General features: G+C 43.0%; 1 protein-coding gene across 11 annotated transcripts in view; it reads left to right on the forward strand.

Annotated features, from left to right (window-relative positions):
* Positions 1-24,577, forward strand: part of plcb1l (phospholipase C beta 1-like) — a 173,641-nt gene that overhangs the window by 68,629 nt on the left and 80,435 nt on the right. For all 11 annotated transcript variants that reach the window (XR_014624543.1, XM_084378455.1, XM_084378458.1 and 8 more), the window contains one exon: positions 23,448-23,516. Coding sequence is in view for 10 of the 11 variants with exons in the window: in XM_084378455.1 (XP_084234581.1) it covers positions 23,448-23,516 (69 nt within the window). In the remaining variant the exon portion in view is untranslated. The remainder of the gene's footprint in view (positions 1-23,447; positions 23,517-24,577) is intronic.

Below are 24,577 nucleotides of genomic sequence, written 5' to 3' on the forward strand. Positions count from 1 at the left end.
TGTTTTCCTCAGAGAACGAGATAATTTTCTTGAGATCGCGAGAAAACAAGCTTTGTTTGAGATAACGATATAAATGAATCCATTATCACAAGAAAACAACAGATTGTTCTCTGTTATCCCTCAAAGCCTAATGTCTGTTAGATCAGCAGTGCCATGCCAGCATCTATACACGGCATCTTAACAAGGGCAGCAACTGATACAAGCTGAAAATGTCAGATCAAGGAGTACCCATTATTAATGGCAAAAAGTAATTAAAAGTTCATTTGGTTTGCTTTGAAACTCCCAAACCCATCCAACAGAGCAGTGTGTATGTAATGGTCCACTCTTATGATAGTGACATAAACTAAGTTGGTTTTCTCGAGATTGCAAGAAAATAATCTCGTTATCTCAGGAAGGCAACACTTGATAACGACATTAATAAATTGATGATCTAGAGAAAATAAATTCAGGTCGTTATATCGAAATAACATGTTCGACCCATGACCGTCGAGTGCTTCCCCCAGATTAACCCCCTGCGTATATAAAAGATAAATAAATGGTTTGAACCCCATTTCCCTGTCCTTCTTTACTTTGAAATCCACAGTATTGCCACATATTTCACTTAACTTTTCTGGGGGAGGCCAAGGTGACAAGTTTACCCTCGTGGCAATTCAAAATAAATCACAAAGTCAATATAGGACTGTACCTTAATGAGCCGGATTCACGATTATACTGATAATGGAAATTGTCCGCGATCAATTTATTGTGTGTTTTCATCCTAATCTGCTATAAAATCTTAGATCCTCTCATCGCTATGTTTCACCTTAAAATGGGGAATTACATAGCATCTGTTAAAAAAAGAAATAATTTCCAACAATTTTGATTCAGTTTCAGTCGTTTTTCTACATTTGTTTTGACAATTTTTGTAGACAAAACGATGAATCAATTAATCTTTCAAGATTAGCATCTATAATGAGAGTATGATCTTCTCCTCACTAAGGTTTAGCTTAGAAACGAGGAAATGTAAATAAATAGAAATAAATAGACACCAGTGTGTCTCTGAGTTACTTGAAACAGTCCAACATTGTAGTGACATTACTCAACATTTCCACTCTTGACTACTTTACATATAACAGCAAACGGTGCCATTGAAGGACCCAGCTCATTTGAGTGTGCATGTCATGCTCCAAGTAACTAGCATGCACGAACACACCTGACTCCACACGCACACTGTTACATGTGTAGGCACCGACGAACGGCAACATTCCTCTAATGTCCAACCAGGAACAGGTGCTTCTTTAGCAGGTTAAAAATAATTTTTACTCCTGTTGGTTGAGGCTGCTTTCAGTGGGAGGAGCTCCTGAACACTGAGAGGTGGACTGACTCAGTCAAATTAACAGCCTTTTTTGGTTTAGTTGCCATGCGACAGCACACACCTTGGAAATGTCACATTCTCTCTCAGCCCCCGCTCATATTCTGGAGACTGTTGCCGCTTTGAAACTGATATCATTGTTTCCGTGTGTGTGTGTGTGTGTGTGTGTGTGTGTGTGTGTGTGTGCGTGTGCGTGTGTGTGTGTTCTCCTGAGCAGACTGGTTATAACAAAAGGTTAAATACATTCTCTCCGGAGATTTATGTTTCAGGAGCGTGCCAATTTCAGGACATTCACTGGACAAGCCCTCAGCATATGGCAGTGAATGATGTTCAGAGGTGAAAGGCAGTTCACCCCGGGCCAAAACCAGACTCGCGCTGTTGGCAGCTGGTGTGTGTGGGACATTTCTGAATGAGGCTCGAAGTGACCTAATCCAAAACATGAGTAAGGCTGTTTTGGGTTCACGTTAAACCCCAATACACACTTTGATGCGCAAACACAAACACACACCCTCTTCTCTCCGTCATAGCGGAGTTCACACTTCTGTTTCCCCCAACGCAGCAATTTTCTGTGATTACCAAGGGCTGCTGCTCCTCCACCTCCGTCAGCGCTATGTGGTGGTGAGAGACGAGGCATAAATCTGCAGCCAATCTACTGAAAGTGAATTGTGACCTCTGCCAAGTTATAGCCTGGCACACAGACGCCCTATTTCATCTGGACCAGCACTGAGAGAAACAGACAGAGGGAAGAGAACAAGAAGAAGAAGATGAGAATGATCACGATGAGGAAAATTATTTATTTCATGTCGTCTTTGTTAGCTGTGGAATGGCATTAGTTCATTTACATAATGAGTAACTGTCACGCCACGTTAGCACTTTTTGTGACATAATTTCATCCGACGTTTCATTTTGATTGGTTTTTCAGAGATCAGACCGTTTCTGATGTAAAATTGCCGCACGATTGTTCAAAATAGCCAGCTGTGTTTCCAAACCACCCAACATGAGTGGCTTCACAATAATGATAGATGTGCAAAATGCGTTATTAAAAATCCATAAAAAGGCATCACTTGCGACTTTTTTTCTGATTTTAATGCATGGTGTTATAACAGTGGATGTTATATATTATGTGTGCAGTTTGTCTCTTGTTGCACTTCCTTCTTCCAAATTGTCGAGCCCTTCAGTCGGCTGTTTTCGTCATTATACCTTTACACTGTTGAATATCTATTAGACTATTTTACCATGGTTTAGCTGCTGCCCAGTGGGACACTACCTTTGTCACGTATACTGTTTACAAGAACTGACATCACACTATTGAATCCAGGAAATCAGATTCTGTATCAGATTTCCTGAGTTTCACAGGCAGTCGTCAAAGCAAGCGATCTCCAGGATTTTTTTCTCTTCATAGAAATATAGTTTCAGAGCTGCAGCTAACAGATGATCTGGTCAAGATCTGTGCTGTAGTCAAAAGTCTTGTAGCTTTACAGATCTGCCTTTGCAGCTGTCATGTTGCATCAACATGAAAGACTAAATTTAGGTCACCACGCCATGTTTCCACTGCATGGTGGTTGTTGATCGTACCTGGTACCTGCTACTATAACCTTGGTCGAGATTCCAAGTGAGCTCAGTGACACTAAACAGTGAAGTGAAAACACTGCAGGCCGCTGATTGGTCGGAGTGAATCCACTTTTCTGTTCAGTCAACCCAGATTAAAAAAATGGCCGCCCATAAAACCACGCTGACAAAGCATCAACGGACAAAGCGCAGATGTTCCTCTGTTTGGCTGCTATTAAAAGGAAAATATATCCTCCATTGTTCCTGTTTGTTTGTGCTGAGTTGAAGGCAGCTTTACCTGGCATCGCTTTAACGATCAGCTAAGGAAGCCTGCCTACATTTAAAGTAGTTAGCTAGCATCTGAACGTTGCTAAACTTTCTGAAAGATTGGACCGAGTGACTGACACATGCAGCACGCCACTTGTCATCTTGACAGATTAATTATCTGTACTATAACCAACCTGTCACACCACTTGAAATTTCTATTATGTGTCTTCGAGGCAAATATCAATCATTTCACCAGCAAAATGCTAATTATTATTAATAATAATAGATGCTCTGTTCGCCATATTACTCTCTCAAATACTGACATCCAGGTTCTATATCAATATTCTGCCTAAAAAGCAGCTTTTTGCTATTTTTCCACATGAAATCTTTCCACTGAGGGTGAAATTGCTCAGATAAGGTGTTCAGACATTCCCATTACCTGCAGCCGCCCGGAGAGGGTTAGGCTGTGCAATCAACACTGAATTGCTCTAGTGAAAGGTCACGGCAGGGTTATTGATATCGGCCTTAGATGCTGCTGTACTGAATCTTTATAGATGTTATATTTTGGTTTTCAGGAGCTGAACAAAATTTGCTGTCACTGTTGTCACTGCAGAACTTAAATATTATGACAGTTAATCCCGCCGCTCCGTGCCATTTTATTCGGGAACGGCAAATGTTTTCCCGACAGCGAAATGTAAAACAAGGATAACTTAAACTCTTCCAGTTTTTATTAGGTGACATGAACAGGCCTGGCTCGGAGCACCCGGCCTAAAATGTAAACCGTCGTCCTGTCTGCAGAACTGTAATGTAGAAAACTTTGCCCCGAAGAGTGAATCACTCTTTATCCGAGCTGAGAGTCAAAAGGTGTAAAGAGAAAAGCGGTAAAAGAAGAAAAGCATTGCCAAACTCTTTTGGATTAGGAGTCCCTCGGTGACTTCAGGAGGCTTTGTTTGCGCTTGAGTTAGCCCTGTTTTCCACTTTGAATTCTGATTAGGACTCCTTTTCCACTGCACTGTGCTGGTTCACAGGCAGACAAATACAACCTCAAGCAGGCAAGCACGCACACACACACACACACACACACAAATAACACCGAGGAGGAGGAGGAGGGACATGGTTCTGTTCATTTCCTCTCCTGAACGACTGGAGTCCGCTCACAAAACATGGAGCCACAGATCCGGAAAGAGGGGCTTTTTGTCCGTGTAGAGCCCTTTGGCTGATTGAAGGCTCCGCTGGTGCCAACGCTGTTCAGTGTGAATCTCAGTGCCTCTGCAGAGTCTGCCAGGGTAACAGAGGCGACTTAGGGATGGCAGCAGCTCGGACTGGCCAGCTCAGGCACCCTGGATTTCAGTGATAAGCTTAATCAATCACATGGCTTATAGATAATGTTGATGATGTAGCAGCAGCAACTGAAGGATAACCGTTCTGGCCCACAGTCAGGAATAACATTAGTTGGATAAAAAGCAACAGCTCAGCTCAGTAATGCAATCCTATGCAACAACCCTGCAATAACCACTTCCCTCATGAGACTGCGTTAAGATGGCGTTGATTTGGTGATGGTGAAGACATTTCTCTCATTTTGTGCAATCTCTGGTCTTACTCCTTCAGCGTAACAACCAACGCCTCTAAACTAAATGTTGACTTTGATCGCTCAGAGTGACGTTTAAAGGATGACACTGGTATAATTTTACTGCTCTCTTATCACTGTTATTATCTGGCCATGAAGAGTAGACCTGTTGTTGAAGCTACAGCTGTCTGGTCCCCCTGCATGAACGCCTGACGTGCTGTACATGAGGTCATGGACTGGGAGTTGGTCTCTTCCTTGTTAAACAACCACCATCGCCGATGAAATTACATCTGTGACATCGATATTATATCGTTGTCATGATACTGTCGTGTTGTCTTTTCCTGGTTTTAAAGGCTGCATTACAGTAAAGTGACGTGATTTTCTGAACTTCCTGTTCTACTTGTTCTAATACTTGTCTTTACCTTTACCTTTTACTTTGTCATTATATTCACATTACTGATGACTATTTATCAAATATCTTATTGTGTTAACGCTTTATGAAAGTATCAATAGTCATCCCATTCCCTACAATACTATCACAATAGCAATATCGCGGTCAATAATATTGTAATATGTCGTTTTGTCGCCCAGTCTGAGCATTTGTGAAGGATCTTAGAGGACATTTAAAATGTTGCGATATGCCCCCAGTCCTAATCTGATATGACTCAGGCAGAAATATTCATGGGTGAGGTAATATATTAAAGTTATAATCGTGTTACATTTTGTCACATTCACCGACTTCCTTCCTCTCTCTCTCTGACTCATCATCTGTTGTTTCCCTGGAAGTTACAGCGACAGACGAGCAGCTGAAACACACCCTCAACTCGACTAGAATTAATGATTACTCTGGCTGTGAACATTCATTGTTTGAAAACATTTGGGATAGACAGCTTAACAGAAGATATAACAAAGGTTATTTTTAGTCATTTGAATGTGGAAATGTTACATATTACTGTACATCTATAAAGTCTGTAATGTCTAACAGCCTGTAAACTGGCACCAAATTTATGCTAATCTCAATATTCAAGATTTATTTAGCACATTCTGACGGTCCTGTGTTGTAATTGGACTGAAGGAATTAAGGCTGTATTAGAGTAATTCATTATGGAGTAGATCTGAAGTTTATAGTAGTCGCAGATGATGCAATGACTTTTGAATAACAAAACATATCCTATTAAATGCTTACTGCAAGACTAAGTGCTTCTGTACAGTGTGACTCGCTGCCAACAGACAACAGCTCATATTTGCCCAATCAAGGGTTCTCTGTCCAACTGGCTGTTTAAAAATATGACAGCAGAGTGAAGAGGATGATTAAGCTTCTCATCGTCTCATGGGTCCAGGTATTTATAACATTTATGCCGGCCTATTTCTGGGGCTGCTTATTCAGAAATCTCTATTATGTTTCGATCGCTTTCATCTGACACGGTTCACACAGAATGCGGCCGACACTGAGCGCTCAGTATTCGTGCGACGGTCGGGGGTTGCACGCAGTCACGGGAGTAAGAAAAAAAAGCAGAGCGGCGGAGGGAGCGGAGACTTACCTTTGGATGAGGATGACTCAAATAATTACACTGCCTTTCTCTTAAGCCGCCTTGTTCCATTCACTTGAACATTGTCAAAAGAAACTCCTCTCTTCTTTCAAGTGCAAAAGATGCGAGGATGTCTGTCAAAGAGAGAGCCCTAATGAAATTTTGATGTGAAGCACTGAGATGTATGGTTAACAGTGATGGCGGTAAATTGACTTTTATCTGTGCTCAGTAGGCTGCTGTCAGCTAAAAGGTCTGCTTTCCATCCCCTTGTTTGTGTTCATTTCTGTCTCTGTCACCGGCTGTACTTCTGTCTGTCTCGGTGCACTCTGTCATTATTGTCATTGGACATGCTGATTACTTCTTCATTATTAACCGCTCAGTTCATATATTGGTTTTGGTGCTATAATAAGAGGCAGTGCTCTAAGTGTAACCCCTATTTCACACCAGTAATTTTTTTTCTTGATGAAATTTCTGCGTTTTAATATTTACCCGGCTGCTGTTAAAAATTAACTAAAATAAGAAGGAGTCTCTGTCCGTCTGCATGTATTTATGTCTGTCCTACATTTTTCTCAACAACTGTTCATCCGCTTGACATCACGCATGGGGGGGGTGTATTGCTGAGGACCCAAAGAAGGGCGGTTTGAGCGCATTAGATCTAGTTATTTAAACCCTCGACACTCGGTCGAGTTCATGCAACCACTCAGACGAGGTGGGTGCTTACAATAGCGTAGCAACTACAGCTAATTTAGGCTTAAAGAAAGGTGCAAATACCCTTTTTCGAAACCAAATTTGGGATCTGTGGGCTTTTCGAGACTTTGATTAAGCCAAATAAGCTGTACAGCCTATTTATTTTCACTTTTCAGTTGTTATTTTCCATTTTGAAACAAGTCCCAGTTTACTTCAGTTGTTAAGGAGACAGCTGCAACTCTGTTTTGCTCTGAAGCTTCAGAAATGTTTTGTGGACTAAAAAGCTTTCACCACGTTACCATCTACTTGGGGGTGAGTAGATAATTACTGAATTTTCACTTTCGGCTGAACTTATCCTTTGATAGCTAATCTTTTTCAGCTCCCGCCAGATTGTTTTTCTTTTCCGATGCTGCGTGCAAGGAATAAAACTCAAATATTCATATATTCCATATACTTAGTTACACTATTCTCCATGGCGACTGTGCGTAACTTGATCGCAGGCAGTAAATAAGCCGAACCAAACGTGAACCTTGAACATTTAAACCTTTAGCATGAAATGTCAGAAATAAGGCTCCGTGGCTTACAGGCCCCCGGGCACACGGCTTTTTGCTCGAGTGTGGAGTTGTCAGTCTGACATAGCCATGATTTGAATAGATTTAAATGTGCAGCGGAGGCCAGGCTGCTGTTGTAGCTGTCAGTTAGATATTTGCATGGCAGCGACAGAACGGAGCTGTTGGTTGAGCTCTGCATCACAACACAGCTGAATCAGTCAGTGTCAGCTTGTTTATGCTTGTTTTTCTCCCCCTCAGCACCGGTCTGGCAGTGCCACCAAGCTGAACCAGTCAAGGGCTGCATGTGGGCAAGAAGAGTCAGGGAAAAAAAAAATCACGTTAGATTAAGACTAACCACTGTGACCGCTCAGCTACCGTTCAGTTACTTACCTTTAATGCCTTATATTGGGTGCACTTGAACTACCAAATGACGCCAGTGTTTGTGTTCTTCTGAACACATTTACAGACAATAGTGTCTGAATGACTGCGCTCGAAGGCTGGGCCCAAAGTCTGACGTCATAGAGAGGGAGGAGATGCAATGAATTACACAAATGGGTGACGAAGCACACGATTTTGGACGGTCTCTCCTTGAGAAGATTTTGTGTCAGGATTGTGTTTTCAGCCTTAAAAGTAATTAAATTGTCTTAAATTTTTATTTAACTTAATTGCCACACATATGTTACCTAATTGAATTTCTCCATCTTTTAATTTTTTGTAGCGCTTCTGCTTGAAAGTCCACATTCATGAAGTTACAAATATGTAAACCTACCACTGAACCTAGTACTGTCTTTTTACTTTAGAGTTGCACTTACCTGCTGAAAAAATGTAGATTAACCTAACTCACTCTAATAACCATATTCCTACATGAAACCTACCACCGCACAGGAGCACTTGTACATTTATGTAACTCTTGATCAAGAAAGAGGTTATTTGTCCAAAAATTTGATTCAGATGATCTTGAACAGGTCTGAAAAATAATTACATGAAGGCACCCCGTGTAAAAAAAAAAATTTCTTACCCCTTTATGCCATTGTGAACGATTTTCCCTGACTCACTCATGCGTTTCTTAATCAGATGATGGTCGGTCATCGACTGCTCTGGTGACTGCCAATAAAATGTGTAGATCAGTGGGGAGCTGTGGTTTGTATGTCGCCACGAAATGACCTGACATTTTGATCATGGGGGGGGTCAGAAATCAGAGGTTACAGTCGGTCGCACTGGTCTATGGATCCCTGTTAACTGTAAGACAGAGTGCAGTTATCACAGGTCAGACGGGATTAATTTGATCTCTCCGTCATCGATTTGCTCTATTAGTTTTAATTATGCCGAATCGATTACAGTAGAGAATTTATCGCGCAGACATTTAAACACTGATGCTTCAAGTAAACTGACATTTAGAATTTGTGAGGGCTGCGTTTTATGAGTCAACTGGTGCGCAGAGAGACAGGCCGACTCTCTTTCTCGTTTCTTCTACCGTTCCCTTCCATCCACTTCAAACGCTTTCTAACCCAGCCCAGTTGCCATGACAATCCAATCCATGCAGCTTGTTTTCTGATGCTGCAAAGTACTCAAAAACCCCCCTGCTGCTGTGATTTGACTGCCATCGCTGTACCAAGCCAGGTGGCTGCTTTCCTCAGGGAGCCCTTTCAAATAAAGGCATTCAGCCAAAAGACTTTGAAGTCCCACTGTAGACAAGCTCTCAATAAGAGAACACACTTCCTTCCTGTTTCATCCCGGGCTTTGACGAGGGTTAGCTTAGAGGGAGCGCAACCTCGCATTTGGTTTGTTGTGCTGCAGAAAAAGGAGAAAAATGGCTGTAACTTGTAATCCTCAGTCCAGCCCCCGTCCCCTCACCAAACCAGAACGTGCCACAGAGTTCTGGTTGCCAGATTTGAGGGAGCAGAATGAAATGTTCAAAAATGTGCGACCAAATGGCATCGCTGAAAGCTTGAAAGTCGATGACAGAGAAACACCCAGGACGGATCTTTCTTAATAGCAGGCTTAAAGACAGGAAGCGATACACAGTCGCACCTATGAGTAAGTAAAGTTTTACAGTTCAGCTCACTTATTTTTTAACTGGTAGAAAATCAGGCGAACAAGAGAGAATTATCCAAACTCCTGTAGAAAAGCTGATATTTATAACCCAGGAACTTCATGCTGCCCTCCATTCAATAATCAATCATTTAAACACAGTAGACAGTTTTATTTTACATACATATTCATTGAAACTCAGTGGTGGAGTGTAACTAAATGTATTAATGTACTGTACTTAGGTAAAATTTTTAGTTACTTTACTGGAGTATTTTAGTCTCACAACACTTTCTACTCTCTACTCCACTACAGCACACATTACGCAACATTTTAAATGCAGGACTTTTACTTTTTACTTTGTGGTATTAGTACTTATGCTTAAGTAAATGATCTGTATACCTCCTCCACCACTGCTTAATGGACACAGTTTGATTCTTACTTTATTATCCTAAGTGCCGATCGTAGGCAACTGGACGTGATTCATCCAAGAGGCTTCTTCACTTCTTACTAACCGGAGGGGAGTCGCAGGCTTGTAAACTCTGTGTGGGAGTGTCCTTACAGAGTCGTTAAGGACACGTGTGAGCTCAGAGTTAGGGCCTTCATGTGGGTTGCTAGGGCTAGGTGGGCCCAGGTGTGAATGGTTGTTAAGCTGTCCGCGGAGGGAGCTCAGTACTGCATTGTAGTTGTGGAGTGATGAGTAATGTCGTAGGTCACCTCCTCCAGTTAGTCAGAACTGAAGAAGCCTGAAACACGTCCAGTCCATGAGCTGGATGACTGAACACCGTCATGAACATCTTACTGATCTAATCATGGTAAAGCAAACTAAGCAAGATGAGACAAGACTTCATGAGAGTTCATGCAGTTTGATTCAAAAGCTCAATAGTGAGAGGATACACCTCTCTTTTGTCAAGCAGTTTGGCTTCTCTTTAATTTTTGGCTCTCTTATCTTTGACTGTGATGCGTGGGTCAGAAGTTCAACCAATAATGAAGTTCTCTCGTACTCTTTCACTCCTCTTTCATCTACTTTGTTGCTGAGAACAGAAGGAGGAGAGCTGAAATTAAAGGAATATTGAAGTCGGAGTCACACGTCTTCAATTATTCCTCTCTTCTCTCCTCTGAGGAACGTCGCAAAAATCCACAAAAGGCAAAGTTAGCTTTGATGGCAAATCCGGGGATCGTTCTTTTTGTTATTTAAGAGTGTGAACACAAAAGCGTTTCCGCTCTTTCATGTCAACACTAGCAAAAATGCTATTTTTCATCTTCACAGTGGGGTGGCTGAGGTTAAAAGTTAAATGAAACATCCTGTTAACAAGTCATTAACAGACAACACAAAGGAGCAGAGTATTACATCGAGAAAAACCATGAAACGCTTTGAATGGAGAGGTGATTAACTAAAAGCACTTCTCTTTTTTGGTCTTCAATGTGCGAGAAACAAAATGTTAGGATCTCAAAGTAAGAAGCACACAAATGCACCGTGTTTGACAGACCTCCAGGCAATCAGCGTTATCAAGACGCTTTGCCGTCGTCATGCTGCATTCTTGCCAAATACAGGAAATATAGAACATTTTATCAGTGCGTAGATTGTCGAGCAGCCAACGAGATTATCAGTTTCCTGTTCAGGAATGCAGAAAGAGACTTCAAGTAGCCCGCTAGTATCACAATGCTAATGAGGAAATCACGTGATAGGCTTCTTAAAGCGTCACTTTTTTGTCTCACATCACGCTTACTCACTCTCATAACACTGCACACAAGCACTCTGCATTAATTTATTAGCCCAGTTAATATATAAAGAGCTATCATTTGTCTTTCTACCCCCTCTCTGTTCCCCTTTTCCCCTGCCTCTCTAACGTTTCAAGCTGTTTTTTTTTCCATATTCACTGAAAGCCCTCGATAAATGTTGTTTAATTCATTTTGCTGGAGGAATCAGGGCAGTGGATGGCTCACACTCGAGTCCCATTTGCTAATAAGGCAATTACAGGCATTTTTGCTTTCCAATAATTCCCAGTGCTTCCTGCACATAAACCAATGACCAATTGCTCAGAAGAGGGTTTTAACTTCATTTCAAAGAGACAGATGTAGAGTGGTCAATGGGATAGATAATCACAGAGACCAAAGAGTACTTTTTTTTTTTTCCACAGACTGGTGTTGTTAATCATTTACAAGCCTGTTAGGAAGGGCTGCATATCTTGTGTTCACTCTCAGAAACCCCGACTTACACTTGCCCTGTATTCAGACAGCTCTCTTGGACCGACTCTGTCTTATTGATTGCTTTGATACGGACTAATCGTAATAAATAAATTAGATCTGATGTTTCAGAGCCATGTAATTCCCACCAGCTAGGGGTTTCTGGGTTTTCATGCCACCCTGCTGCTTTTCATTTTAAGCTGAATTCCTTTGTACTGTTGCAATTATCTGGCTGCTGTCTCCAGCTACAAATCGTCATGTCAGAAAGCTTATTAACAACACACTGAGGGACTCATTTTGGCCTTTATTGTGGATTAGTAACATCTCTACATAGACACATGTACAAACTGAGGAAGAGTTTTAAAAGAAATCCTTTGAAAACCAAATAAAGTGCAAGAAATGACATTTGTCACAACAGAAGAAACTACATTTTGAGCCACAACCTTCTTTGAGAGACTCTGTAAATGCTTTACTGGGCCATTTTGTCCACCACGACAGCATTTTTACATTGCAGACGTGACCCGTCACCCCAATGTTTTTTCACTGGTAAATAGTGCGTTTTCTGCCAAGCAATCACTCTGTTGTCCGTCGCCGAATTTCCCTCCGACTCCCCTCTTCCTCTCGCTGCTCCATTTCCGCTCGAGCGACTAAGTGTGTCACAAATGTGGGTCAGTCGCCTTTCTTTCCCCAACTAAAGTCAATTCAATTTGGTGGAATGATAAGAAGGTATCAAATTTAAACTGCTCGGAGGTGCTCTGGGGCAAGTCAAGAAGCGCGGCAGGCTGCCATATTTAAAATACCAGCTCCTCTCCAAGAGCCTTCCTCGAGAGAGTTTCATGACGGGGGAGAGAGAGGAGGAACAACACCACCGGCCATTAGAGGAGAGGAAGAGAGGGACGTGGAGAATTAGTTTCATCAGTACATTAGCAGAGGAGTTGAAGCGAGAGTGAAGGTGAAACCTTTTACACTGGTTTTCCCCACTGTCTCATTATGTCCTGTTATCCTGAGGCTCATATTGTCTTTGCGTCTGTATCAAACACAGATGCATGTTTGATACAGATGCAAAGACAATGCAAAGACAAACACATTGGACACAATCTCATTGGATTGTGAGAAGAGCCTGACAGATGCATTGGCATGGCTGATAGTGTAGACTGATTCTCTGGCTGATTTGTGTGTTTTGTTCTCGATGATGCTGCCATCACTGAGGTGGAACAGTTGATCCGAATGCAGTTTGACTGACAAGTGGAAGCAGAGATGTTTGTGTTGACCAGTTGGCAGTTAACTCCTCAGACAGATGAAGGTAGCCTGTGCTAATGCGAAAGTTATCACACTGATGGAAAGACACTTGTGTGAAAGCAATTGTCAAATCACAGGTGGAACTTGTTAAATGGTTTTGTTCTTCTTGTTTGGGGGATGTAATTACAGACAAGTGTTTTCTTGTATTTATTTGATAGGGACAAAGCATATTAACATGCTGGTAACTAGCATTTTGATTAAACCAATTACAAACCAGGACAACAGGAGGACACGGGCAGCGAACACGGGGAAAACACAAGGAGAAAACAGGATCCGGGAACAGAAAACAAATGCAGACAAACTCGCAAAAGAGAGAGAGGGGAAAAACACAGATTCAAATGCACTATGGAAGGAAGACTAACAAGGGACAGGTGAGAAAATATGGCAAGACATGAAGTCTGAACCAGAACAAGACACATGAGGATAAAACCTACAAAATATAAAACAGGAAACAACTTAAAATAAATCCCACAACACAATAATATATCAAGTAACAGTCTACAGATACATATATACAATACACACATGAATACAACCAAATACATGATACTGCGAATGCCTTTGTTTGCCAACACCAGAATGGATGCAGGCCTTACCTGAACCCCTGTGAACTTGAAAAGCTCCACTCGCTGCTAGTAGCCCTCTTGAGGCTTGGCAACCAATCAAAAATGAAAACCTGTGATCATGTCATTTGTGATTAGTGGTTTCTTGGTTTGTGAGCACATGAAATACATAATTTGATAACAATCAGAAACAGGAAACTGTTGACCTTTTGACTCATGTCAGGCAAAATTGGTTAAAGTGAAATCCTTTACATAAATTGCAGCGTAATTGTGAAGGCTTACAAGTAGGATAAATGCTGCAGCAGTTCATAGCGCTGTGGTTACGTCTGCCTACAACCCAGGTTAGTCTAGACTAACTGAAGTTTATCGTGATGTATTGGTAAGAGCATGTAGTATGGTGGTCAAGAAGTCGCAGGACAGAAATGTTCAAGATAATTTTTTGCTCATTTACAAACAGTGTTGCCATCACACATTTAGTTATTAAGTTTCCTCTCCCTAAACCTCCCTCCACTGTATTTAGTGTTTACTTTCACTAATCAAACTGCTCCAGTTGGAGACAGTACTGTGGAGGGAGAAGGAAGCATAACCGGAGAGTGTTTAAAGAAGGATCTCGGGGAAGAAGCAGAGAGAGAGAGGGTGAGACAGGAGAGCTTTGCCTGCAGAAAGAAAGTGAAAAATGCATTTCTCTTAGCCACCCGCTTTGTCCTGACTTCAAAGAGCCAGCAGATTGCACTTAGGAGGTGTCCAAATGAGGTGATGTGAAAGATGAGAGCCAGAGCTGCACTGTATCTGCCACTGGCAGTGATTCTCAGAGGACTTCAGTGGAGAGCACACACAGGCACGCTGATCACTTTCAGCCTATAGACTCGAATGCGGAGACGTGTTTGAATGTACCTCTTGGCTGCTGCTTCAATGCCGAGAATTCAATTTGTATTATAGCATTGCAAAGACACGGTGAGTTGAAGAGGAATATAGGGATTTTTTCGCACTGATACCCGGAGGGAACAGTGTTTTTATAATCGAATGAAAACAATATTTGACATTGAAAAGTTGTGTGTGTGTGTGTGTGTGTGAGAGTGTGTATGCACTGCAGTGTCTGTTTGTGTCTCGTCTGGCCTTTAATTACTTTCATTCATCCTTTCTGGGGCTTTACGCATTTGTGTGAGTGTTTTTTTCATTCCTGCATGCGTGCAAGTGTGTGTCGCTCGCAGCGGGCCTCTGACGGAGATCTCAGATGTTCCACTGTTGCAGATAAGAGCCATCCATGGAGTGCCTGGAGGAAGCTAAGCAGATAGAGGAGCAGACTTAAATGGTTTGGAGAAGTGAGGGTGGGAGAAGACGGAGAAAGGGATTGGGGGTTGGTTTTGTGTGTGTGTGTGTGTGTGTGCTGGTGGGGGATCAGACAAGACAAGATGTGAACCGTCATCCATCGACACGAGAGCTGCTGTCAAGAAGACAGAGGGAGGGAGCGAGGATGAGGGGGAACGGAGGGAGGCACATATCCAGGGAGGGGATAGGTGAGACGAGTGAGACGGAGAGGCGCATGTCCAAGACAAGACGGACAAGAGAGGACAGAGTAAGCGAGGGAAGGAGGAGGGGGGAGCGAGAGAATCCGGCCAGAAGCGTAACAAAGACGGAGTGAGAGAGAACAACAGAGGATGATGGACAGATGAGGGAAGCAGCTCTGCTTTCTCTGTCATCCCACTCAGTTCTGCTATCTATCAGAGAGGAGTACACTCCCTCCAGTATCCCTCACTACACTCCATCCGTCACTGTGCCAGCGAGTGTGTGTGTTTGCACGTGTGTGTCCGGGGTTTGATTGGTCTAGCACGCCCTGAGGAAAATGGCGACCGGCGTGAGCCAAAGAGCCGGTCATCACATCATCGCTCTCAGGCCTCGAGTGTTTATAATGACTGAGCACAGCAGACGCTGCAGATTGATGATAGAGAGGAGTTGGAGTTATACGTGTGTGTGTGTATGCACAAGTGTTTCTGCCTATGGAAGTGTGTTTAAGCGTGTGTGTGTGTCACCTGGTGTGTGTGTGAAAGCAAGAATGTGCGCGCTGATGTATCAAACAAAGCTTCCTGCAGCCTTTATCTCAGCATTGGTTGTTTTGCGGAGCGTGTCGGCTGCTGATAGCCACTATCAGCCTCAGCCACGTCCTCCTCGCTCGGCCTCAGTAGCTTTTCTCCTCCCTCACTCCTTCCTCGCCGCCTTTCCTCCTTTTCCCCCTCATTCCCTCTGACCTTTAATCCCTGCGTCCTCTCTCCATCTGTCTGACCATAAACTCAAACTGTCACTTATTTACAGCTTAACTCATGTTTTTATGACTTAAGTATACCTGATGCACTGTAGCCTCATTCAACCCACTGAAAAAGCACGCTTAAATAAATGTTTGTGTGCGTGCTATTAAATAACAAGCGTTTAGTGGAATCAGAGTAGCTGCAACATAAATCTTATCGTTTTCGAGGCACGCCTGGTGAATAAACTTATCCCGATTCTGAACTGACAGAATGATTAAGTTCCCTTAAGGTGCAAAAAATCCTACATACCGTAAGAGGATCTGTCCACAATCTCTCCAGCTTGTGTACACACAATCCTCCCGGCATTACATCACATGCTATAGAATTGAGAAGGTCTGCAGCCACATTTCAAAAACCAACATTAAGTCAGTGGAAACTTGGCTCAGCAGCCCATGTTGTAATTGGTGTTTAAGAGGATTGACATGGCAACCCACAACCAATACGATTTTACAGTAAAGTACATGGGACATGACTTGAAGGCTGCAACAGGGGAAGGTATATATATTGAGTGATATTTAGTGGCAGGGAACAAGTTATTAAGGGACCAATGGAGCAGCTCTTTACAGTATTAAGCATACAGAGTGACAGGCTGAAGACAGAGCATGCTTTTAGCTTAACAGCATCATAGTCAGGAAACTTTTATTGACACCGGCACAATAAAGATGAGAAATGTGAATTGTCTTTGGTGATTAGACCCTATCATGATGTCATCGCATTTTAAGGGGGTAATGGAGCTGTGTGTGGTATAGGATACCCCCCCGATGGAGTCCAGACACTGGTGGTGGTGGTGGAGGTGATTGGGATGAAGGAGGGTTGCAGTGATTCACACTGACAAGCCTACAGACAGCAGCAGAGAAGAGAACAGAGTCACACTTTGACAGCGATGATATGAATGGCTAAAGAAGGTCGTGGCATAATCTGGTTGGTTAAACTGAAAGAGTAAACGCCTACAGCCAGCTGATTATGACAGAAAAAGGGAGAAGAGGGAGAAAATGATATGTGAATGATGAGCAGCATGAAAATAGTCTTCCTGATTAAACTTGAACACCAAACTTCATTAGTTCAAAACACAAAACAATACAAGCAAAACAACAAGTCACTAATTGAATAATCGTTCCATTCATCAATCAAGCAATGATAAAAATGCAAAGTCTGTCTTTAAAGGCTCTCCAGTGTGAGTTTTGTACAAATTGAACCAACCAGCCAACCAACAAATGGGCGTTATATAGTATTATAGTGCTTTAATTGTTGAGCACGTCGACCATATTTTCTCACAACCACTCCAATAAATCTCTAACAGCATTCACATCCTTTTAATGATCGAAGCAAAATTGCACGCGGATAAAACTGGAATGTGACTCATCACAGCTTTAAGATCCTCAAAAGCCTGATCGAGCCAATTTACATTAGTACCCAGCCGTACAGTGGAGGAAAAAAAACCATGATGCTGCAATATGTTGGCTGGAATTGGACTGCCTGGGTGAGACCTACGCATCCGCACGCCTCATTTGTCTGTTGACTGAGATGGAGGACTGCACTCTTTTGAAAACCCAGATTTTTCCGCTGTAAAGGTTAGAGACGCTAGCCCCCCTGTTTGAAGCGCCTCTCTGAGTGGAAACATGAACAGCCCATTCAGCTGCACATAGAAATTACATTTATGAAGAATTACATGTGAAGGCTTCGCCGCTTGAGCCAGTGGAGAATCCATTTTACAGATCTGCGGTCTACCTTTGTACAACCAGTGGCCATTGAGGAAAAATACACGACAGTGGTGGGGCGGGTGCTCTTTCAATCCATTTCGTTCACATTGTGAAGAGAAAATATCCTTTGTTGGTCACTTTTGTCAGAGCATTGATTTGTCTGGAGGTTATATTTCATTTTTTTTATGCTGCAGAGAATGACGGGGGAGAGCTGGAGACATGGAACAGGGTGGATGGATGAAAAAATGGAGTGAATTAGCTGCTCAGTTTAAATAGGCCCTCAGGCAGCCTCGTGGCAATGCCAGACTCCAATTTGGCTCAAGGCTTTTTGTCGCATGCCATACCTCATTTCTCTCCCACTTTTGCTGTCACTCTACACTTTTTTTCCCTGCCTAATAAAGCATTTAATCCATGGAGATGACTTGAAACCTAATGGGGCCTCCTCTCAGTTTTTAGGAAACCACAGTGCAAGGTCTGCACGTTATGTACAAAATGTCATTTTCCTCCCACATACAAGCTTTCTCCTCTTTTGTCTGACTGTCAGCATCTCTCTCTCTCCCTCTTTCTCCTTTGTCATCCACTTCAGGTGAGGAGGTTTGTGACTTTATCACAGTGGGGCTGTTACAGTCGCTCTATAGGAGCCCAAGAGTGGCGCAGCAGAGTGGATGTGACACTCCAACGACTTCAAGCACAGCTCTCCAAGCAGCATTTTAGCCCATAACAGTACATGTTCCCTAGCGGCAGAGTGGCGCTTGAAAGGCCACTTACAGGGACAGGCACAGCAGCTGCGTGGCTTTAGTGCGTTTTGTTCAACATAAGTATTGGCTCTGTTGGTAGTTAGTGGAACGCATCCATGTACCAGACTGCTCCGACCCGGAGTTAGTAGTCCTTTAAAAACACTTATTCGTAGAGAATGCAGCAGTCTAATTTGCTGCGCAACAGTTTCTTGAGCTTTGCATCACATAAAACCCCAAATTTCTCATCTATTTCATCTTTTTACTTCTCTTGCATTCTAAGTTATGCAGAGTCCAAAGAGTCCTGGGATACATAATAATCCTATTTTGGTCTATGAGATGGCATGAAGGGGTTAGAGGCCGTCTGACGTGTACCAGTACAGTCTGTGTGTGCATAGCCTGTCAGTACTCCTTGCTCCTTCTGCACCTCTGCAAACAGCTCATCTCTGACAGTATTTTAAGCTTATGCTCTGGTTAGGTTTAGGCACCTGGTTGGGGTTCGGAAAAGATCACGTTGTGACTTAAAATACCGAGATTCATATTCACAAACAGGCTGGAGATGTCCCGTGGTCTTCTTGAAAATATCCAGTGGCGTCATGCGTGCAAATGAAATGTGGTCTCAGACTGTGGCCGCTGGCTTGACAACCTTCTAACCTAGCTGAAACTGTGGATGTGTCAGGATATTTGTACAGAGATGAACAAATCCTTGGTTTGCAAGAACATCAACTGCCAACATTTTGTCCTGGCGACTGCGCTGATTAATGATCGGTTTTATCTATTTTGTTTAGCGTTTCATTATTCCAAAAAATAACACTACTGCACTGTTGGACATCACTATTGTTGCTATGATGGAGCACTGCTTAAAATTCAGTCCTTCACAAATGAAAGTGTGAATGCGCTGGCCCTGTTCAACAGACAAAACAGTCCTGTCTCAAACATCTCCCCCGATCATCGGCTCTGTGCGTATTCACCTCTCCCTCCCTCCTGCCCCTCGCTTTCTCGGTTGCTCAGCAGAGGCCCTGAGTCCTGTGGTGTGCACATCCATTTTGAAGCCAGAGGTTGTCAAGTGCGCTGTTGGCAAATGAGCAAGCTAACCTGTGGCTTTCAGTCTCCCCACTTGCACTTATCCTTTTCTCCATCTCTCCCGCCCATTCCGTGTTTCCTTAACATCCTCTCGCTTTTTCTCTCACGCCGGCACACCCCTCCTTCGCTTGTACCGCTGAAGCTGTGACACATTGCTGCTTCAAAGGGCAACAGAACACTCTGTTAGGAAAACCATCCAACCTGCCCAGATTCTGCAAACCCCATTGTAGATAGTCTGTAATTTATTCAAAGCACCTTGTAACTAATGTTTTTCCCGGTGAGCCTCAAGTCAATTTGTATATCATATTTCATACACCAGTAAACGCAGTGTTCTTTCGAATTAATATACATTGGATGTACAAAGTGCCTGAAGCACGATGCACTTCTGACAACAAAATGACTCACACATCATTGATGAATTTCCTGCAAAGTTTCGTATAAACACCACCATCCTGACTAGCTACTTTGGAAAAGGAATGGCTTTAATTTAAAGAGGAAGGCAGCATGATGCAGATGTCGCATGAACGGCGACAAGACAGCAGAGACATAGACAAACAAGAAAACAAAGCCCAGGGCCAGCGCATGTTAAGCATGTTCATTAATATCTGTAGTTTCTCTCCTGCTGGCCCTGCTTGCATCCTGAACGTGCCGTGCGTCTCAATGGGCTTAGGATCCCTGTGCGCTGTTATGATGCACACAATGCCCTGAGAGAGGGAGGGAAGTAAGAGAGAGAAAGACAGAGCCAGAGCCGGCGTGATAAATAAAGAGGGATGGCCGAAATGAAGAGATAAAGAACATGTGTCATAGGATATAAATGAGAGAAGTTATGGCCGGACTGCTAGACAGAAAGAAAGTGCTTTAATTAACAAACTGTGCAGCGTCTGCAATTCTAAATCCAAGTCAATATTAATAAAATGTCATCGACATCAAGTCTTATTTACATCTGCACAACGAGCAAGGCCCTGCACACTGTAGAGAATGCTGACGCGGTTCTTCTGAGGTTACGGTAATGGCTACACGTGTAGCGTCTGAGTCGCACACTGCGTGAGCAGCTTGTCACCCATGCAGGCAGTTAGCTTTACCCTTAATGAGCCGGCTCTGTAGGTTAACACTTAAGCAGTGACGCCGGACCAGCTTAGAGCTGTGTTGACTGTGCCGGGCTAGAGGGCACAAGAAAGCAGCCCATCAGCGAGCTGCTTCCTGAAGCCCCACTGTTCCACCAGGCCCCCATGCGGAGCGCCATCTCTCTAAAGAGACTTCAAAGGCAGGCATTTGCTGAGCCGATGTAGGCGTTAACCTTTGACTCAGAGGCTCTCTCTGTGCAAACAGGGACGGACTAATTGATGCTACGCACTGCAGAAAAGGAATAACTTGTCCTTGTGGATTACTGCCATACAATAGAGTGCTTTAATTTCCGCCTCTTACGTGGAGACAGACAGTGACTGTGCATCTACTGTAGCAGAGTGGCAACAATTCTTTAAGACCTTTAGTGACCAGTGGCTTGTATCCAGTGTGTTGGATTTGCTGTAGGGGCAAAAATTTTAAATAACATTCATAATTATGTTTTCATTAGTGTATAATCACCTGAAACTAATCCCATTTACACCAAAATTAGCACTTATATGCAGTTTTTTAGACCAAGTAGACCCTCTACAAATAGGCAATTAACTCCTTTCCCATTTCCCCTGAATGAGTTCACCTTTATGGGTTTTTTTTCTGGTTTGTCACATTCTTCATCACAAAGACTACATCCAGGAGACAAGGATAACAATCTGAATTAGATACATAATTTTCTCCAGGGTTGATGACGGAAGTTGAGAAGAAGTGAGACATCTTGCTTCTTTCTCATCTCTCATGTCAAGCTCAACGCCGACTGAACGATGTTCGGTCGCTGCTTCAGCAGAGACGGATTGGAAAAGTATTAACAAACCGATGTCCTTAACTTCAGTGCCCATCGCACTGTCGCACCAGACAAGGGGAGGAAATGAGCGTTTCCTCACCACAGCTGATATCAGCTGGAGCCGATAAATACCTGTGACTACCTGAGAGTAAATTCCAATTGTGCTCATTCACATTGAAGAGAAAAGGCAGGTGTTAGCGAGTGAACATTTTATATCTATAGAAGGAGCAGGTCCTTTTCCACAGAGTCTGCCATCTTTCTACAGGAGGCCAAAACAGACAAACCAAACACTGGCTCTTGAGACGGCCTTTTACGGTTTTAACGGCCATCGTACTAAAGGGTTACATCTGTTACCAAACTTCACATTACCTGATATACTAGCAGATCCGTGCCATGTAAACTTATTCACAGGTGACGTAGCCAACTAGACGGCTATGCTTATTGGAAGAATTACTTCACACAGCTCTACCTTGGGTTACATATTGTAAGCAATGCAACATGAGTTATAGCTGTTAGCATGGCGAGTGACGAGCTTGTGCAAGAAAAATAACTTTCTTTAGTGCAACATGTTATTTTATTTCAAAATTTAGAAAAAACATCGTAATTTCGATCGTGATTGTGATTAGATAGAATATGATGTTATTTCTGGCCAGATTGCCCACCCTATGCCCTATATACCCTATACTAGCCTTATATTTAGTAATTAGAATAAGAAATAATCTCCGGTGACCACTAAGGTGGGTATGGATTTGTAGATAAGGAAGACTAGCCGGGTGCACTTTTCCACAAACCTCATGGCCTTGAGATGGTCAGATACCGGCATTGTGGCTGGAGATTGAGTCAGGCCCCCGCCGGTCCTTGTCTCCCCAGATAATGCTGAGTGGACACACAGTTCACTCTGGTTAATTTTCCACCTCATGTCCTGGCTCCCTCTCAGAGAGATGGAGAGAGCGATAATCCGGACTGATAAAGGCATGTGGTGACTGAAGTAAGGCAGCAGGGGCTCGCTGTACAAAAGCATTTTGTGTGTATTTACCACTAACCACATTACTGGCTGTTTAAAAGGACAATGGGCTTGCAAATAAGCACCAAACATTAAATCGATATGCTGGTGGAAGTATAGTTAGACGGGCGGATAAGCAGATGGGATGCACATCTGTGATGTGTGTTCACTTATAGATGGATACAGGCTGGAAATGCCAAGTTCAGATCATTGAAATCTGAAATTGAAATCTAGTAAGAAGGTTTCCATGTGTACATTGCTTCACAACATCTATACTTTATCCAACTTCATCTCTGCATCACAATAGTGTGATAAGAAAGGCTGGAGATGGAGCAAGATGCTCTGACATGGCTTCCCACACTGCCGTATCAATAATGAATCGACGGTGGAGCCGAGGTTTCCGCCGACCTAACATGCTGTTAGAGGGAGCCGTACTTAACTTTTTTCAGTTGAATCATAATGTTGACATTCATGGTGTTTTCACGGCTGTCTTCATTAGGCTGCCATGTTATTTCCCTTTGCCAGTTGGATACCACTCACACAGCTGAATCAAGCCAAGCTGCGGCAGGCAGGACATGGTGTATGAGTGGAGTGTTTTGCATCCAAGGAGTGTTGTTTTTCCCTGCCAGCAGCGACTCCAGCGGTGTGTGAGCCGCAGCTGAGGATCCGTCATGAAACACAATCTGCACCTTTTTCCTTTTCTTCTCTTGTTTATGGCATGTCGCACCAGACTGGTGTCCGATTTTATGAGAGAATTCTCCAAAACCTATTTTGAGTATATTTGCTTGTAAAAGGCTCATTCGTGGAGGACATCAGTCAACATGGGAAGTTCACACGTTTGTACTAATTTGAGCAAGACACTACAATGACACTCATTAAGGTTGCATCTGTCTGCAATGAATGACTCCCACATGGCGTCCGGTATTGAGGCTAATGCGTGCCGGTTGGTCAAACACAAGCACGCGAGGCCTTCAGTCACAGGTGGCGGGTTTGGATGTGGAAAGGGTTCCAGAAATGTTTTGCCGTCAATCCCGAACAGCACCCATGGGCACAGAATGTCTTTGTGTTCAAAACTGACTTTGAAGCCTTTGAATTAGCACTTGGTTGACATTGATACTGATTTAGCTGTGCTTTTTCTTGTTTGCAGGATACAGACCTTCTGGATATAGCGTACATAAAAGATGCAAGAAATGGCAAGTGCACCAAAACACCAAAGGTAAGCCCACAATTGAATTATTAAAGCGTACTTGCCCAGCCCATGGACTTGGATACACATTTAAAAAGACATTTATTTGGATGTTTTTTGTCAGTTTAATATTCTGCATTGAATCGTGAACAACAGTCTCGGTATTGTTCTTGATTTTGTCTGTTTAGGCTCTGGGGACACGATGAACAATGCACTGAAAGGACAGAGGAGGGCATTTTTTTGGCGATGATATGATTTGTCAGTGTTTATTTTTGCACAGAAACAAAAGTCATGAGTGGGTGTAAGCCCAGCCATGAATCAGACACTGTCTGCATCCTTCTAGCCAAGAACTCTGTTGTTATCAACAGGATTCAAATTGATTCAGGCAGTCGTAATGATAGGCATTAACCTGTGAGATTTGTACATGCTGACATGGGTGCAGCTGATTGTATGGGAAGTGTAATTTTCTCATATACGACATTCAGATCTTCATGTTTTTAGTTATTTTGTGGTGTGTCAAATTCGATGTCAAGAATGCATCAGAAAACGAGAACAGTAAGTGATACTGTTACACCCGACCTCCCGAACCACCCCTGCCTTGGACTTTTCTCGTTCTTTATACTACTGCACTAGAGGCTCACCTGCAGCATCAAATTGTGAGCTTGCCTCTGACCAGGCTGCTGTATTCGATATGCTGGAAGTGAAAATTAAATGTGTAACACAGCATCGAGCCGGAAAAGGGGAGAAAAGTAGTGTGTCCACCCTGGTGTCATGTTTCCATCAGTACCACTCAGAGCTGAAGCTGATTTATACCTGAGACTTCTGCCTCATTTGACCTGGGAAAAAATGCAAAAGCCAGATGTTGGTGGGTGTTAGTGTTTTTTTTTGTCCAGTGTGAAAGGGATTTAAGTATGTGACTGTATCAATGCTTGTTCACAACTCATCTGCATAGATTAAATATCATTTTTAGACAGTGATGTGACGACAGAAGCGAGGAAGCGCAGAATCAAATGATACTCGACGGTGACAAACATGATTGGAATCCAAACCCTCACAGTAACAGTGCATGGATGATTTCCCAGGAAGGCATG

This window comes from Pagrus pagrus, assembly GCF_965226575.1.
Source record: "Pagrus pagrus genome assembly, chromosome: 16".
NCBI classification, from domain to species: Eukaryota; Metazoa; Chordata; class Actinopteri; order Spariformes; family Sparidae; genus Pagrus; species Pagrus pagrus.